Source organism: Sander lucioperca, chromosome 22, assembly GCF_008315115.2.
Source record: "Sander lucioperca isolate FBNREF2018 chromosome 22, SLUC_FBN_1.2, whole genome shotgun sequence".
NCBI lineage: Eukaryota > Metazoa > Chordata > Actinopteri > Perciformes > Percidae > Sander > Sander lucioperca.
Window position 1 is genome coordinate 14,586,697 of NC_050194.1, and position 18,583 is coordinate 14,605,279.

General features: G+C 41.2%; 2 protein-coding genes across 5 annotated transcripts in view; both read right to left on the reverse strand.

Annotated features, from left to right (window-relative positions):
- The window catches only part of svild (supervillin d), a 51,828-nt gene extending 43,155 nt beyond the window's left edge, over window positions 1–8,673 (reverse strand). Inside the window, exons 1-2 of one of the 3 annotated variants that reach the window (XM_031315002.2) lie at window positions 8,445–8,655; window positions 8,272–8,352 (exon numbers count right to left, since the gene is read on the reverse strand). The gene's annotated coding sequence lies outside the window, so the exon portion shown is untranslated. Of the gene's footprint in view, window positions 1–8,271 lie in introns of all 3 variants that reach the window. The other 2 variants (XM_031315003.2, XM_031315004.2) reach the window with 2 other exon arrangements.
- Window positions 8,674–11,586: 2,913 nt separating this feature from the next.
- LOC116061538 (glycylpeptide N-tetradecanoyltransferase 2-like) lies at window positions 11,587–18,327 on the reverse strand. 2 transcript variants are annotated; one of them, XM_031315799.2, is made up of 12 exons: window positions 18,258–18,327; window positions 18,040–18,142; window positions 17,640–17,784; window positions 15,314–15,432; window positions 15,062–15,153; window positions 14,369–14,485; window positions 14,067–14,237; window positions 13,409–13,517; window positions 12,831–13,001; window positions 12,534–12,701; window positions 12,176–12,313; window positions 11,587–11,644 (listed from the first exon to the last, which is right to left on the reverse strand). In XM_031315799.2, exons 1-12 carry the CDS (start codon window positions 18,275–18,277, stop codon window positions 11,621–11,623), a joined length of 1,377 nt encoding a protein of 458 aa, XP_031171659.1. In that variant the 5' UTR covers window positions 18,278–18,327; the 3' UTR covers window positions 11,587–11,620. The 2 variants fall into 2 exon arrangements, with proteins under 2 accessions (XP_031171659.1, XP_035853693.1); XM_035997800.1 differs by lacking the exon at window positions 18,258–18,327 and having other exon boundaries at window positions 18,026–18,142.
- Window positions 18,328–18,583: the final 256 nt, after the last annotated feature.

Consider the following 18,583-nt stretch of genomic DNA (forward strand, 5'->3'; position numbering starts at 1 on the left):
TAGAGACAGGCTCGGACATACACGCTGCTGTGGACTTGTCAATCTCGCAAGTCGTTTCAAGAAAGTGGCTGCATGTGTCCAACAATGCACAGAACATTAACCGGTACAAGCCTACAGCTGTCTGCGGACACAGAGTGCGAAAAGTGTGTCAGAGGCTCCCAGACGGTGAACTGAGACACCTGCTTGTCGGTCAACGATTAATGATTGGTTATTTAATTTCATTGTGCTTTCTTTTGGAAGGCTGGCTGCCAAAAATCGCCACCTACTAGCTAATTAATTAGCCTGATGTAAACGATAGCTATCAGTAAACAGAAGTGACGTGGTGGCTGGCGTCTGGTGTGTGCGCCAGTGTTTGTGTGTGTGTGTGTGTGTGCGTGCGTGCGTGCGTGCGTGCGTGCGGGTGTGTGTGGGTGTGTGTGGGTGTGTGTGGGTGTGTGTGGGTGTCGGCCCGCCCCCGCGAAGCTCCGACCTGCAGACAGCAGAGGAGCAGAAGAAAGTAGCTGCACCTTCGCCAAAATAAAGACTGAAAAACAGAACTATTTTGATGCAAACATTTACTCGCCATGTGGCAGATAGCCACACAGATATAGATAGATGTAATTTATTAATTATATATTATTTAAATTTAATATTTAGTGTTTAATAAATAATTGTTAAATGTAGTACAGTCTGTAGTCTATCGCACAAACACTCGATGAATGCTGCAAACATTTGACAGCCAGTACGAACTACCTGGGAGAACATACGTGTCACAAACGGCAATTCCACAACTGTAAACGGCATGAAAGACGACATACTAAAGGAGATCAAAGACATATTGTGGATATTTAAAATGTCTTCCAGTTCCAGTGTTAAATATTCTTTAGAAATAAAAGTTTATTGATCTTTCAAAAGGTGTACCTGCATTATTATGCCATTATCATTATATCAGATGAAAATGGTCTCAGAACGACAATATTACCGTTTATCGCAATAATTTCTGGGACAATTTATCGTCCAGCAAAATTTGTTATCGTGCCATGTGACCAACCATTTAGTGCTGCCGCGATTAGTCAACGTAATCGACCATTAAAATAAGTCGACGGCAATTTTTTTTAGTCGACGTCGTCGTTTTACTATTGACTGCCTATTTATTTTTGGTCTCCTGTATCAAACGGCTCACTGTAATTCACCTCCACACCAGTCTGTGCGCGCCCTGCTGGTTAATCTGCTCTCCTCTTTCTTACGAGTTGAGCAGAGGCTGCACAGTTTGACCAGCGGGCAGCGGCGCGGGCAGCGGCGCGGGCAGCGGCGCGGGCAGCGGCGCGGGCAGCGGCGCGGGCAGCGGCGCGGGCAGCGGCGCGGGCAGCGGCGCGGGCGCAGCGGCCGCCGGATGGTGTTGCTAAGAACTTGCAACGTATAACTATTATCAGACCAGCCCTCGCGCCCTCGAAACACTACCGGCCCACCAGGAAAAGTCCCGACTCTGCCTCTGAACGTAAGTATATGATTATTAATGAAACGGCAAGCAAGTCTGTACTGTTTATTAACTCTTGACAAGTACAAGGACTGTCTTTGGATGTAAAACAGGCTACTTTGCCTTTGGCAGTAACGTTTTAAACCCTGCCATGCACGCAAGTGTAAACATGAGCAGCTACACACTGCCTGCGTGGTATGAGTGTGGTGTTTCTGTTGTGTTCAGCTGCATGGATTTTTTTCTTTACACACCAGAAACATGTCTGACGCGGCGCTGCTGCAGCTAGCCTTGTCTGTACACATGTATGTTTCCCATTGATAAACTGCACTCAAGCAGTAGTATACTTCATGTTAAACATAAATATATACCGATTTGATTACAGCAAAGAAAATTTGTCGTTAGTGGCAGCACTACAACCATTTAAAGCAGATAGGCCTGATCACAGGTCATCAGTCTGTAATCCATTAACTCCATCTTGTACATTAAGCATTGGCTTCTAACCAATCTATCTGACCAAACAACATCAGAAACTGGGGGGGGGGGGGGGGGGTGTCACACTTTTTTAAGCCACCCTCATACAACAATCAACCACATACAGAGTGGCCTATGTGTTTCTCATTAAAAAGAAATCATTCAGCAGTTAAAGTACCCTGCCTGAAACCCCTGGCAGAGTGAAGTTTTAATTGCAATTGTAGAGGCTCACAACAACACTTCATCCTGTTGAGACAGGCCTTCACTAGTAGAGAGCTTCAACAGACGATTCTGACAGGAGGGTTGTGTTTGTCTAACATGGCAAAAGCCCTTCATTCACATGACTCAACTCTAGGGCTGCAACTAACGATTATTTTATAATATATTTTATAAAATAGTCGATTAATCTGTCGATTATTTTCTCGATTAATCGATTAGTTGTCTGATCTATAAAAATGTCAAAACATGGTGAAAAATGTGGATCAGTGTTTCCCAAAGCCTAAGATGACGTTGATTCATCGATTCATCGTTGCACCTCCACTCAACTCTCCCCTGGCTTTGAGCTGCAAGGCAAATAGGAAAGAAGGGGATGAAGCGATAGAGGAAGGAAAGTCAGAGGAAGAAGAGTGTGCAGGGTGGAGTAGGATACAAAAAAGGGAAGGAGGATAAAAAGAGAAGGGTTGGTACAACAAGAGAAAGAAGAAAACTACAGAGATCAGAGGAGGGGGGAAAGGAAAGAAGATGGAAAGGATTGAGGAGAGAATGGGCTTTTGTGGGGGTGGATGTGATGGCTTTGTGGGGCATGTGTCTCCAGGGTGCCAAGGGGCCCCGTTCTGGTGGTACGGGGGTGGAGGGAGGACAAGTTCTGCTGCTGCAGCGGAGGAGGAGGATGGGGCAAAACAAGGCCTGAGACTAATCCATCTCTCCCTCTCCCTCCTCTCCCTCCTCTCCTTCCTCTCCCTCCCCTCTATTTCTCACACAGACACAAACTCCCTCAAATCCCTTTTACCAGAAGTCCTGCTGACTGTAGCCAGTCACCCGAGAAGCAGTTGACATAACAACCCCCTGGGTACTCATGCCTGCACTCGGCTATAGCTAAGTAACTGACACTGTAAAAACTGTACTGACCTGCTTGAGCCACCATTGTCACCAGGCAAATACTGTGCACAAAGTATGCTGCTTTCCCATCCCTAAAATCTTTGTCAAGGGGGGCAACAGCATGTCATTTAAACTTAATAAAGCTATGAAGTTTAACACAGAGAAGCATCTGGCAAGATGAATGCCATCCAATTCCATTGTATCCTGTACAATGAAAATAAAGAATTCTATTCTGTTATGTTTTTTTTTTTTTTTACAGGCTGGCTCTTTGTCCCAGCCTTCCTGCTTTCTGTTTGCCGCATTCAAAGGAGCTATTAAATGTGACGTATGGGAAAGCAAACAAGCAAACTCACATGGAAACACACACTGCAGTGCACACCGACACGCAACTGAAGAATCACAAAAACAGGACAGAAATACACACTGGCTCTCCAACAAGGCTGCAATCATGGAAGCTGGAGTGTGGAGTGGGAAGGGTGGGGTTTATGGGGCTTTATCTAGCTAGGGGATCATAGGCATGCACACTAGCATATTCACAACACACAATGTGCTATGTTGGATTCCTTTTAATAAGTCAATGTGGGCCAAAAACAAACACCCACACAGTTTTTTTTATGGGACAGATGTACTGTAGTAGCTACAGTTAAAGCACCTACACTCACACCGGTTGCTACGCTTTGTTGCACTCTGACATACGGAAAGCATTGTCTTGCTCCAGCAGCTGCAACTGGCCAACATTTGATGAAAAAACTTTGCAAATTGACCGAGGAATTCATCAGTACACTCAATCGAAGCTGTTTCAACTATTTTAAAACTTGAACTTAGCCAGTTACTTTAAGTACAACTGATGTTTTGTTGAATGTATTTTTCCTCTTCCATGCGTACCTTTTAGCATTTATTGTACTAGTTTCTAAATAAAAATGCATGACAACAATTATTCCACTCATGGTCACGTCCATGTATCCTAATTTTCAAATATTTTGTGACTGTGGTATGACTTCTATGTGTCAAAAGCATGCAACGCTAGCTATTTCTATCAACATTCTGGGCTAAACACAGAAATGAGTGATTTATTCTGTCAATCTTGCTCATGGTTCACTACAGAGAAACCATCTAATGTGATTTTTCCCACTTGTCAACAACTTATCGACATGGACTTCATCCCCGAACAAGACTGAGCAGAGTGGGAGGGAGGGGGTCTGTGGGGTGGAATGTCTCATCCGGTGAATCCTGGTGGGTCTCTCTCTCTCTCTCTCTCTCTCTCTCTCTCTCTCTCTCTCTCTCTCTCTCTCTCTCTCTCTCTCTCTCTCTCTCTCTCTCTCTCTCTCTCTCTCTCTCTCTCTCTCTCTCTCTCTCTCTCTCTCTCTCTCTCTCTCTCTCTCTCTCTCTCTCTCACCATCTGGCCAGCTGGAATGCTGCATTGAGCAGGGGGTGGAGGGGTTAAGGGTCTCCTGTCTTGCAGGGGGATGGGTTATGGCTGAGAGATGAAGTAGTAACAGTAGTGGTATTAACCATGTAATACCAACTAAACTCTTTTAAGTGGAACAAAAGCAGAAATGGAAGAACACTATGGAAAGCACTACTGAGGCCATTGGGGCCATTAGCCTTTCCTGTAAATACCTGTAAAAAATGCCTAAGATGCTGTATACAAGGATACATATACCCTAGTGCTTAATGAGGTACACAGAAATTGATTCAAAGTGTGTCCTGCCTCTTCATATGATATTATCTTACTGGAAAAACAAATATGCATGGGCACTGCGTTTGTGTCAGGTTTAAAGGAATAGTTTGACATTTTGGGAAATGGGCTAAATTTGCTTTCTTGTCAAGAGTTAGAAGAGAAGAGATGATTGAAATATGTTTGAAATCATAGTACAATACACAGACTTGTGCACACAATTTACTGCAATAAAATTAAAATAAGCTGAATAATGGCAGTATTATTTAAGTACTCTCTGCAAACCAGTCCCTAAAGGATAAATTCAAGGCAAGTTTTACACCCTCTTTATAGATTGCATTAAAAGGTTGCTCTGTTTAAACACAATGCTTTGAATATATCCCTATATGGTTTACAAAGATACATTTGTTTGTGCTTATGTTTTATTAATGGATGTTTCATGTCAACATCTGTCACTCGCATGGGCACAGGGCAATACAACTCTGGCTGACATGCACAGAAAAGGTTGCCCATAAACTCACTTGTTTTAACGTAGATTCAAAACACTCTCTGGTGTCAGATGAAATTCTGAAATGTAGTATGGAGAGAAGCCTCGTGCTGCCCCTACACATGGAAACTATTATGTTTGCGCAAATCAAATGAAAAGTCTGAAGTATAACCATATGTCCATGTGCCATGCAAATATTACCCTGGTTAAAGATGTCAGTGAAGTGGGCTTTGGCTGTGCAGTGACTGACCAAATACAGTTAGTGTCTTGGTGATGAAGCTGGAAGCGGTCCACTCTAACTGCTAGCTAGGTTTATAAATATGTCTTAGTGGAGATTAGCCTGAGGGTAACCCCCTCACACGTTTCCCCATGGAGATCCCATTGCTAACATTGCCACATCCCTTCTGCTTTATATAAATATTTGTACTGAAGAACTTCTTGGCTGTGCAGCCGACAACCAACCCTACTGAGAGCTGAGGAGAGAGGATAGGTCAGACTGGAGAGAGATGGGGTTGAGTGGGTGGGTCTTGTGCTTGACTTTTTGCAGCCAAGTTTTGCAGTTCAGCTGCAGCGTGTTATTTAACTGCAGGTGAAGCTTAAGACCCCACATGATCAATTAAAATACTAATATCTTGCTGACCATGTGAAACAATATCTACTACAATGAATAAATGCTTCCCTTACTTGTGTAAAACATATTCATAGATTATGTAGAGCTATAACATAATGGCTAGTGATTCCTGAGTGTTTTTAATATGATCAGAAAGGGACACAATCAGGCTCCTTCACTCTCTCTTTGCAAGTCAGAAATGCATAATAGGAGAGGTTTCAATAATCAAACCATCTCATCTCCGATCCAAAATAGATATAAAAGTAAATATTGGCACATTTTGAACTAAACTCAGGCAACCTGGGTGCACAAGTGTACTTATTTTGGGTCTTTCCCTCTTAGAGCCTTGTTTAAAACCTTAATTAGCCATTTAAATCTAATTTACAATCCTGATTCAACACAAGGTTGTTGTTTTTTACATCCCTTCAATTACTTGTCAGCTAAGCAACTTCTCTGTGGGAGGTGCATTCACTCAGTGCACCAATAAAATCTCAAAATTACACCTTCATGACAGAAGGTTGGCAAAACAGCAGCAGAACCTACAGACTAAAAGCCAAATGAGAGACCATTAACTAATCTGAAGCTTAAGGAGGAAGGAAAATCCTGAAACACTGTGACTCAGACTCTTTTATTCCTTGCTTAATATTAGGCAATTCAGGAATTAAAACTTAATCTATGACGACTTGCTCTGATTCAAAACAAAAAAAATAACAAGTTGATGTTTGAGTGTAGGACAAGACATGTCACTGCAGCAGGAGCACTCATCCACAGCATGCTCCTCCACCTCCAAATAAAAAGCCCTCTTACCAGTGTTGAGTAACAATTTTACCTGCAGAAGCTAATCCCCAGACTGACATGAGGCATTCAGATGAATGATAACACTTACCACAACCACATAACACTCACTTCACTTCTGATCAATAACAATGGAGCGTCTGTCTCTTTGTTTGGGGTCTTTACATGGTCCAAAGAAGAGTGCAGGTAAAGAGCAGCAGAGCTATGCAAGCATTACAAGAGCCACACCCTGCTCGGAAACGTTTTGCTCCAACTGCTCTGCACAGGCTGGATACTGTGCCCTGTGACCATCAATTCTCTGTATTTCCCAACAAAACAACAGGAACACAACGCAGCTTCCTCTGATTAATGAGTTATGTGTAACACAAACCTGTGCTGTCCTGCTTAATGTCTGACACTGTCTTATCAAGGCACGCATCAGTTTTCGTCTTCTGTCTTGCTCAACACCAGCCGGCTGAGGTAGATCTTGGTAAACATGTTGTGACACAGGCCACTGAGATGCCGTACAGCGGCAAATACCATAGCCCTCGGATATGAAGGTTCAATTAGTTTCATTCTATTTATCATTTGAGAAAAAAGTAACAAACAGCCGATGTTGCAATCATTGATAGCACTTTTACATAGTACATTTTGAAGATACAGTGTAATAAACATATTTGTTCTCACAATTTTAAACATAAACCTCTAAATCCACAGCCTGATGACAAGTGCTAAGAGCCAGGGCCCAGTTAAAATCATAGGGAAATGACTGCTGAAAGACACAGAAACACACTGAATAAACAAAGGCTTCACCTCACAAAGAGTAAGGTGGCCATATCTCAAAGGAAATCAAACAAGTCTCATAAATCTCATTGTACACATTACCCAAGCAGTTTGCACGTGTTTGCATAGCACAGATAAACATGAAATTGATTCCAAACAATTGTTTGCCAACTTACGTAATTTAGTCTGTATTGGCATTACTGTTAGCTTTTTCCACACAGCAGAGTTGAAAAATAAGGTATAGAGTGACAGCCATTTCAGCTCTCTCACACTTCACTTTCTTATCACTTTGTTTTCACAGGTGGTTTTTGCTGAAATCACCCCTAAATGCTCACCTCTCTCTCTCGTCACTGTTTGCAAAGGGACTGACTCGACTCGATCTCTGTTGACCAATTTGCCAAGTCCAAAGTAAAACAGTGGGTGGAAGGATAATACCAGCTGTCACTTGATACAGTATGTTACACAGGGACTACATCAACAAAAAATTTTTTAGTGTTGCTCTAGGGTGCAGTTATGCAAAGGCACAAGCCAAAACGGTACAAATAACAAGTGTTTCTTCCAAGTGCAAATTTAAACAGCAATAAAAAAAAGGACGATTATCAGCCCCAACCGCCAGAACTACGCTGATGATTAAGGAAGGAAACTACACTGACAAATGCAATGACAGCTGCTGTTGAGTGTGCGTATGACAGCGTTTCGACACAAAACTACGCATCATATGCATGAATGTAACATTTGTACCGAATAATGTGCCTGTAAATCCTGAAAACACCTATCAAATACTTCAAATCATTCAGAGAAAGAAGCTTCAGGTCTGTGCACATGCCTCCGAGGTAAGTTACATTGCAACAACATACTCATTACTAAGTTACAACATAAGCTGCCACTTCATACTGTGCATAACATAGGCCTACCTGCAGTCCTTTATGGAGGTCTGCTCAAGCCTCAGCAAACACAACATCCACGGAGATATAACTGTGGGACCCTTAAGATAGCTGTTCAAACAAAATACCACACTGAGGGTTTAACAGCACATTTAGCTAACATTACTCTAGTTATGTTTTGGATAGTTCCTGACTATGCTTACGTTAACCGCAGCACGTCACTGGTAGTCGACTACCGTTCAGTCGGCAAGAGCGAGTCCTCGACGACAATGGGAAAAAAAAATGGAAATAGATCGAAACTCGTCTTAACCGTTTTGATTTCTTCACGCATCCTCCACCGAAGCTAAGAGGAGACACGGCTCTGTCCTGCACGGGCAGGGTGCAGAGGCGGCATTGAGAGCTGCTGGGCTGGCAGGTCCACTAACTTCAAACTTAAAATGCCTTCTCGCTTCTGATTGGCCCAAAACAGCGATGCATTCACGTGCCTCCAGGTAAACGCGGGCTCCAAACCGGCTCCAAACTATGACTTGTTTGTAGGCGAGTGTGTTTTTTGGTACAGTAAGAAAATAAAAGAAGCGTAAAGTGACAAATTATATTCACACAAAAACATTGTAGGTACTCATACTTACTTAAAGGTCCCTATCATGCTAATTTTCAGGTTCATACTTGTATTTTGGGTTTCTACTAGAACATGGTAACATGTTTTACTGTTAAAAAAAAACAACATTATTTTTCTCAGTCACACTCACATGACGCTCCGTTTTAGCGCCTGTCTCCTTAAGCCCCCTCCTGAAAAGCCCAGTCTGCTCTGATTGGTCAGCATTTCAGGGTCTTCTACAACTGGCTCTCAGAGTCTCTGCACCGTCATTGCAGCCAGGGAATGACTGTAACGGGCCTTAGCAGCACTTTCTACCTACATATAGTATAGTTGTGACATCACAACCGACGAGCGTCCTGATGGCTCGTTTTAAAGGCACTGTTTCTGAATACGGGCTGTGTGCATTTCTCATGAGTATAAGAACTGGATACAGCGTTACAGTGGCGCATGAAGCCATCATGGAGCCATCATGGAGCCAAAAATGACCGGCACTGCTGATGATTGGCACTGTCTGCTTCCGCACTGTGCGGCCCACAGAGCAGTCGCACTAGAGACCTCCGCTGGTCGTGCCAGGAACTTTGGGTTTGGAGCTCCACTAACTTGAATGGGGGTTAAAAGATTTAATCTTGCTGCTCTCCTAGACTTTCCAAATGTTAGCGGACCAAATAGATCAAATTCTGACAGTGAAACGAGTCATTTCGCAGGGGTTGTAAAATGTATTGACTGATTTACGGACATCTCTTTCACCATGTAAGTCTATGGGAAAAAAGTCTTTTTGGTGCCAGAGGTCATCACATGATGGGCCTGGAGTTGTTATTCCACTGTTTGACTTCTATGTTCAATTTGCTTCAAAGCCTGGCACACTTCCTGGGGGCCTTGCATTTCTCTGTGGATTGAGCATTTTGATACTTTCACAGTATTTATATAGCACCTCGACCTGCTTTATAATAAAAAAAAAGGCATGGAAATTGAACTTTTTTACAATATGGGACCTTTAAGAATTTAGTAGCCTAGTAGCAGTAAACGTATTACACTACATTGATCCATTTAGCCCACCTGACGAATGCAGTACTTAACAGTTAAGGCTTTTGCAACTTTAAAATATAATAATTTGCAATGGCTAGTTTCTGACCCTCAAATTGATGTAGCGTCTACTTGATCAGCTTGCAACCCATCTAAGAGTGATTAAAAGTTATTTTCCTCTAAACTTACCAGGTCCTTTAATTTGTAAGGGACACAAAAAGTTAAATTATCCAATATTTCACACGCATAAAAGAAACTAAGATGGGAGAAAAAAATCCCCAAAATAAATTCAATTAGTGCAGCAGAACCATGTTTTTACCTCGTTCCTGCCCCATTAATCAGGTTTTTAGATTCTTAGATGTATCTTGCATTTGGAGGGGGCCCCACACCCAGGTTGGGAACAACTACCCAAGAGTATTCAGAATAGTTAGATTTGGCATCAGCTACACAAATGATACTAACAGACTGAAAGAGGACATCACTGATACTTTTTCAGTGTTCTTTCAATTAGCTATAATGTAAGTAGGACTGTTATTTGTAGTGGGGTATAGCTATTTGCCATTGTATTACTCAAACCTTTTTTCTGCCAACTTATAATTGCTATATTTCCGACAGGACCTGAAGGCATCATAAAGCTAGGTTTGTTAGCATGTTATCTATCCCTCTGTGTTTCTTTGTCTTCATGTCTGTCACTGTCTTACACACACGCAAACACACACTTGATTTATGTTAGTGATTTTCTTACGCATCCAACAATAAAAGGCAAAGCACGTGTTGTCTCCATCTACACTCAGCTGTTCACAGTAAAAGAGGCTCTCTGTAATGTTAAGGTTGCAGCGCCCCCTGCTCTTCACATTTAGACAAACATCATGGTTTTATAGCTAGTAATCAATGGCTGTTGTAACACCAAAGAAAAAAACTATTTAACTGAAATGCTCTAACTTGACTAACTAAATGTGATAAAACGGCAGAATGGCATGTTTTCTTGAACTGTAAGATATGGATTTTAGATTTGTGAGAGCATAAAGTAATTTCCTTCAAAGTAAGTATCTATCACTTTAATGTATAGCTTTGTTTACGAATTGTCTGCGAGGGAAAAACCTGTATATCCTAAACATGCTTTCTGATTTATAAACATTTAGCCTGTATTCATATCATGTCCATGAGATTTAACTTGAATGCAATTACGCCTAGCATAATGCATCTGCTACATGCACACTGAAATAGATTGTATCGGCATATGAGATGAGATTGTGTGTGTATGTGTGTGTGTCTGTTCTTACAGGTGCGTCAGTGAGATGAATTACCGTTTCCTCTAAATAAATAAGTGTATTGGTCTCTCTATTATTATGTGTCATGTCACCAGAGGTTATGTGAATTACACATACACACACACACACACACACACACACACACACACACACACACACACACACACACTAGATGTACAGGGTACATCTTTTGAACCCTTTATATTTGTACAATTCTCCATCAAGTCAGAAGCAATCAGTTCCTGTCCTGTCACAGAAACACTGAACCCAGTGTAAAACTGACATCCAGATGACGAATGTATTTACAAATGGAATTCTATATTTTTTATTTCTTTCATTGACTTGTGAGTGTGTTTGTGTTTTACAATTTGTCAGTTGATATTTAAAACCCAAATGCATGCTGATGATGCGGTTTAATATCCACCATCAGTGCCAAGCAGTCCGGTCCTTTTGTCTTCACCACTCTTCGTCTTCTTTCAGTGGCAGGTTAGTTTGGTAACACCAAGCCCACCTGTAAAACATACAGCCATTACCATGAATTACTGATGACTGGCAGCTATTAAACACATTGTTTAGCTCTAATGAGATCATTTCCAGCAGCCTCATTTTTTGGCTATAAAAGGAAATGTACATCATGAATCTGGGTACATAAAAACAGTTTTCCAAACAATGTTTATTTTTAGCTTTTCTGTGTGTTTTTGATAAGGTAGAAAATTCTACATTACATTCTAGAAATGTGAGTTTGTTTTCTAGGACTTTAACTTTACCCCCTCAATGCACTTAAAATGAACTGCTTGAATGGCCAATGATTACATTTTTTCCAATATGTGTAAAAGCGGTTAAAGCTATATGCATAAGGACACATTAGAGTTGTATTTGTATTTTCAAGAATTCCATTCTACTTTTATAAGAAACTAGATGATGAACTTAAAATCTTGATATTTTTTTTTCCAGCAGAAAGCAATAGCGTGACTTTGGGCTTTGAATACAGAGAATGACTGTAACGTGTCTTGGCAGGTGGACATATTACAGCATTCAGTACCTTGTCTGGGCTCATTTTAGGACACATCCAGTTGTACAGGTAGTAATGAAGGCTCTTGTCATTGATGCTGAACTTGAGCTTCTCCAGGAAACTCCTGTTATCCATCACTTCGAGAGCAGAGAAGACGTCAAAACCTTTCTGTCAGTCAAGGAAAAGAACATTTATTTTTGTTTTAATACACAGTAGACCAAATCTAGAAATTGACAAAAAAACATTGATGCTAATAACCCTTTTCAAATTTAAATTAAAAATAACATTGACCATTTAACTGCATGCATGCAGTTTGGAGGAAAAGGTTTAAAGTCGAACACCTTGTGTACTTCTTAAATGAATGGAACTTTTATTTTGACACACTCACGGATTTAGCGAGGACCAGTGTGTCCTCCATGAGGTCCACTGAGTCGGTGGCGGTAGAGGCAACGTAAAGGAGATGAGCTTCTCTCAGTCCAGTGTGGACAGGGTGATTCAGCACCCTGGAGGAGACGCTGTAGAAACTCACCACGTCTGTCAGTGTGCCATCATTACCCTGTGTGTGAGGAAGGGACGTGAATCACTCATTAACTACTGCAGCATAATAGGAGTATTTTTTGGTGAGGACAGCTTTTCCCTCTCCGAAGAAATTAAAAATCGAAATTGACAAATTGTAATGTCAGACCTCCACAACATAGGTGTCAATCACATTCCCCCTTGGTAACAGCCAGTGCTCTATTTCCAGTAAAGACAACACGGGGCTGAGGTAAAACTTGCGGAGGTTTGCCTGCAGTAGTGAGTGTATCCCCACAACATCTTCTTTAGTCATAGGGCGCAGACCTGGTGTCTTTGTCACCTGGGAGAGAGAGGAGGGACGTTTCAATAAGTGCTATGACTGTTACCACAAATTCCTGATAATTAAAAATCAGTATCTTTAATCATTTTGTGTACACCTTTTTTTCCCAGTTTCCCATTTTGGTCAATGTCAATTTATTTATATAGCACATTTAAAAACAACTCAGGTTGACCAAAGTGCTTTACAAGGTAAAATCCAATCACCCAATCATTGAATACAGAGTATATCACAATAAAATAAACAAATAAAAGGTAATAATATCTTTCCTTAACTGGAAAGAAAGGCCAAAGAAAAAAAAAAGTGTTTTTAACAGTGGTCAGTCAGTTAAAAACTCTGTGATGTCAGGCCAATGGCAGACTACAATGGCATTAATGGGTTTTTGCCTCTTGGTGGCAGCACAAACTAACCTCAGGCAGACGGTTGAATTTGAGCGCTCTCTGCAGGTTCATGTTCTGTCTCAGACCTGGGTAGGTCACCTCCGTCAGCTTTCGGGGATTCAGAAGGCGATGCCAGCACCTAAAGGATTTAGTGTGTTTATTCGGTAGGGACAGTAAAGATATAACGTTGCATTGTAAGAGAAATACCTAAGATGAGATGTATTAGGTACATAACTAAAGCTAATTGCTCATTGTGACATACTTGTTTGGAAGAAATAGCATATGTACTGTACACTTAAAACAAAGAATGCATGTTTGGTAATTAGGGGAATAACCAGATAAAAAAGTATTTCTCCATAACATAAAATATTCACAACTAAATAAGATATTACTAAAGTTACATTTTGGGATTAAAAACTCAGCTAATATGCATCAACATGACTGAGTGGGAGTGGTTTGAAAGGATTTGATTGACAGTGACCTGGCAGCAAAGAAAGACGTGACATCACCTTTCTCCAAATGCTCTCTGCTGCTTCAAAGGAAGCAGCGATAAAAACAGAAGTCTGCCATGTGAAATTTCAAGTTGAAGTCAAAACCCACCCCTCCTATGAAAGAGTTTTTTTCAGGGCTTTAAAAGTGCTAATTGCCCTTAAAAATGTGTGCAATAACCCTGTGCAGCAACCACTACCTGCAGGAGCTCATTGGTGTGGGCAGCACTATGCCAGCTGTGTAGACAGCTTGGTGGAGGCCCTGCTGGTTGACCCGTCTGGCGAGCTCTCGGATCAGAACTGGAGTCATCCGCTTGAGGCGTAGCTTCTTATGAACACACAGGAACTTGACCTGTACCATCCGCTTCTCCCTGCAGGAAAGCATGTTTTAAGCATTTCCTCTGAGACACTTGTGGATAAAATTGCCACAGTTTTGTTGGCAAGTGATCTGAATACTAATATTGCTCATCAGATTTCACACATATGCAGATGAGCCACTCACGTCTCATATATGCGGACATCTGCGGGAAGAGCAGCAACGAAGCCGACTAACTTGTTATTGGCGTCTACTCGCACACCACAGTTCCACTGGGCCAGCCAGTTAGGAGGTTGTAAAGCCCTAAAGAGGGAGAGAGCAACTGCGATATGACTCTGTGAATACATGCTGGAGTAGTTAAAAAAACTCTAATACAATTTCCAATAAAAGAATTGAGCATGAGAGGACTCAGCTGAATGAATACAGCAGCTTTCTTTAATCTCAGGGCGAAAGACCTGTGCCATGTCATGGAATGCTAATGTTAATTATTAGTATCAAAGTAAATGTTATTATGTTTTGATAGAAGTGTTCCCTGAAGGTGGAGATACCATTTATGCAGATCACAGAGGAAAAAGGCAGTGGTAAAGAGATTAGAGTAGCAGGCTTGTAACTGACAACAGTGTGTTGGAGGGTTCGAGTGGGGAAAATTATTATGTCCTTTTTAGACTCCCAACGCCTTAATTCCTTTATTGCAACTCAGAGGCTAAGAAATGTTTTAGATGTACTGAGCACTTTTAAAGTGTGTTAATGCAAGACAGAGCTGAAACAGCACTGCTCAATATTTACCAGATGAATAAAAGGTTTAAAAAGAAAGTTTGGCTGACATACATTCAAAATCTAGAAATCAAAAGTGACTAAATGCGCCTGCTTGAAGCTTACCATTGCAGATACTCCAGCGAGAACTCCAATCTGATAGTGTTGTCATCCTCTTCCACGTAGTTCTCATTGAGCAGAGTGCATAGCTCCTTCAACTGCATTGATACGTAGATGGAAAAATGTTGCATGTGCCTCGATGTGAGTCAATTTTACTTAAACTTCACACTAGAAAAGACCGTGCTCTGAAAGACCAGAATTTGACAGATGTTGGTTGCAGTTTCTAACACATACAGTAACTTGCAGTAAGAAACCTACCACTGTAGAGCTGCTCAGGTCCAGAGTGTCCCAAGAAAAACCTTGAGGTAGAGAGTAGGGCTCCTTACGGACACTGGCTTCACCCTCCACTATTGGGCCATGAGTCACAATGCTGTCCCCTGAGCACACAAGTATAAAGAAATACAAATAAGGTATACATAACTTCATTCTCAATATTGTAATTAAAGGGAACGATGTGTGGACTTCCAGTAATGGCTTTTTAAAATGAATGCTCTGTAATGACAATGCTAAAATTGGATGATAGGGTTTCTTCTTCTTCTTACTATTTTGTATAAAAGCACACATTAAAGTGGAATTGAACATTAAAGTCTGTGCAACTGAGAAGTCCATCTATATCTTTTTTTAAATGACTATATGTAACTTTCAGTTTGTCTTGATTTCAGCGCCCCCTTTGGACAAAAGCAGTAGTGTTTTTACCACACTTGCTGACGTAAAGATCTAGGAGTTAGCGTTACGGGGAGGTCATATAGTTGCGATGAATGTTTTACTCAGACAGATAATAATTAATTTACAATAAGAGAATATGTTACAGATGCATCGTTGAATTTCAAGTTTTGCATACAGTTACTTAGCCTACTTTGGCTGTATCGTGAGCTAAACTGGGTATCACTGTCAATGTGTCACGAGCCAAAGCATTAATAATTTGTTGTAGCAACCAACGTAATAAATTAGATTAATATAGCGCATTTCATTAAACCCAAGGACGCTTCACACAGGTACAGGGGAACAAGTGAAAAGAAAATAGTAGGCCAACACAAACACGGACTAAAAAGAACAAAACGTCCACGCTAAATGGAAGAGGGGCGTCATTTCATGTCAGCTACTGACGTACAACCACATCACGCAATCTAAAGTTATTTTATGAATGAAATAGACATATTACATACCTGAGGGCCAATTCGGGACGTTTTTGAATCATTTACAATCCCGTAATTGTCTCCATCTGTTGAAAGCCAACTGGGTGTGACTCAGATTTTGCCAGTTGTCTTTCACTTTCCCTTTTAGCTTTTAGTTGTTCTTCGTTTAATTTCCTTCTTTTCTGTGATGGCCCTGCCCCAGTATCAGCCATAACTACAACAGATAACTTATAAAATACAATTAGGCCTACATAAAGAAATCCCCTGCTACCTTCTACCTGCATACTCACTAAAACAGGCTTTTCCAGTGTTCAGCCGAGATCTGTGACCCTTCAGAATGTGTGCTCTGTAGCGCCGTCTACCTGCCATAAATCATTTTGTGACTTTGCGGGAAAAAATCGGACCGGGCAAAGACATTAATAAAAACTATATAAAAATAGAGTTCTTTTCACTGTTTGTCTCGTTTGCTGTTACAGGTAATTTGTGATCATCAGATGGAACATTACAGTTTCAGAAACATTTAAAAGTTACATAATAGTCACTTTAAATCAATAAAATTTGGGCAATATGGGCTGTGATCAGCAGTGGTATCTCGTATTTTCATGTTCTGCCCAGTTTCCATTCACATGCACAACCAGGGGGAATGTGATAACACGTCTGCCCACAGATGTTGGTGGTAATGTGCTGTATAAGATAGAAATGTACCAATACAATGATAGAAGTAGCTTGAAAGTTGCTGTAAACACTGTCAATTTTAATAATCAAAGGAAGGATTTGTACTTAATACTCTTGACTTTCTGCACAGTGAATAGTACATTTTTACATTTTTAAACTTAATGGAACGTTTTGGTAAATATGCTTATTCGCTTTCTGGCAGAGAGTTAATGAGAAGATTGGTACCACTCTCACATCTCTCTGTTAAATATAAGGTAACAGCCAGCAGCTGCAGGTTAGTGTAGCTTGGCATAAAGACTGGAAACAGCCTGGCTCTGTCCAAAGGTAATACAATCCACCTACCAACACCTCCACAGCTTGCTACATAACATGTTATGTTAAAAGAAAAAAGTGTGCCGAACTATTCCTTTGCTGTGACCAGCAACTTCCTGAAGTCTCCGCTGGTTGCCTGGAAACTGCTCAGAGCCAAGAAATAGTCCAGTACATAACCCCTCCCAAAAAAGTAATTGACATTTTTACACTGTTAACTACTGAGCATTAGAGCTGCTGGTAGGTTGTTTTTTGTAAGTCGGGCTACCTGTTTCCAGTCTTTATGCTAAGCTATGCTAACCTGCTGCTGGCTATAGCCTTTATGCAAGTGGTATCAATCATCTCATCTAATTCTCCTGCAGAAAGCGAATAAGCATTTCCCAAAATGTCAGACTTTTGCTTTAAGTATAGATTTCATCCAATGCTTTTGTTTTTAGAGTGTAGGAACAGGAATTGTTTCTTACCCAGTTTGGGGACAGGCTGTGTGTCCCAGAATTGGTACATGTGTTTTTTGGCTTGCTGCAGGGTCTTGGGCAGACTCCGGCCCAAGGAGAAGAGGTGGAGGGCTTTCTGGATCTCCTGCTGCTTTGTCTCAGGAAGGGAGTCCAACTAGAGAAGAACAAGGCGGGCAAGGACAAGTTACTATATAATCTTTTCCAGGAAGATTAAATGTTTGACAGTCAAACAGCAGCATAAGTCAGCTTGATCCCTACAGCCAAAATCGGTCATTTCAATAGACACATTTACCTGTTTCATGTGCGATATGCATACAGTACACCCTCAGGAAAGAGTATTTACATTGTCACAAACTAACACCAGCACACATACATCACCGCATGTATGCACTCACAGAAAGACACAAACCATAGCAAATGGGTCCATGGGTCCCTCTGGTTTCCAGGCATCTTCCTTCTTTTGCTTCTTTTTTCTCCCTTTTAGACTCTCGACCTCTGTCAGTTTCTTATCACTGAAAGACATTTCCATGCAGACGTTCTTGTACAGTATATTGTGAGGGTGAATTTTACTGAATTATTTTTTTACTCACTGAAGAAACAGAGATCTGAAAATACTGTCGTACTTACAGCAAGTTTGAATCACTCATTGTGAACAAGTGTGAGTCCTTGAAGCTGAGGGTGAATTGGGGTGTTTTCTAACACATTGGTGGTTTTTCATTTCTTATCTTGGCGAGCAGCGAGGGGAGGAGAGTGACCGCCTCAGTCACCCAACCCAACTCCCACCCAGTGTATAGATAACTGAGAACAATACCAACAATTAAATATAACTTCTCACAGTCTGCACATGTCAGACAGCTGCTGGGTGGAGCACTGCAGCAGATTAAAGCTTATAGAAGCTTGATCCAGGCAGCAGATTTAATTGGTTGAAGTTGTCTGTTCCCATATAGCTTAGT

Excerpts from the sequence above, each read along its gene's own strand:
- LOC116061538 (XM_031315799.2), bottom strand. The coding sequence starts at position 18,277 with ATGAGTGATTCAAACTTGCT. Across the intron at positions 15,433-17,639 it reads ACAGCCTGTCCCCAAACTGG|GGGACAGCATTGTGACTCAT; the intron begins GTAAGAAACAAT and ends TTGTGTGCTCAG. Across the intron at positions 11,645-12,175 it reads CTAAAATGAGCCCAGACAAG|GTGGGCTTGGTGTTACCAAA; the intron begins GTACTGAATGCT and ends TATGTTTTACAG.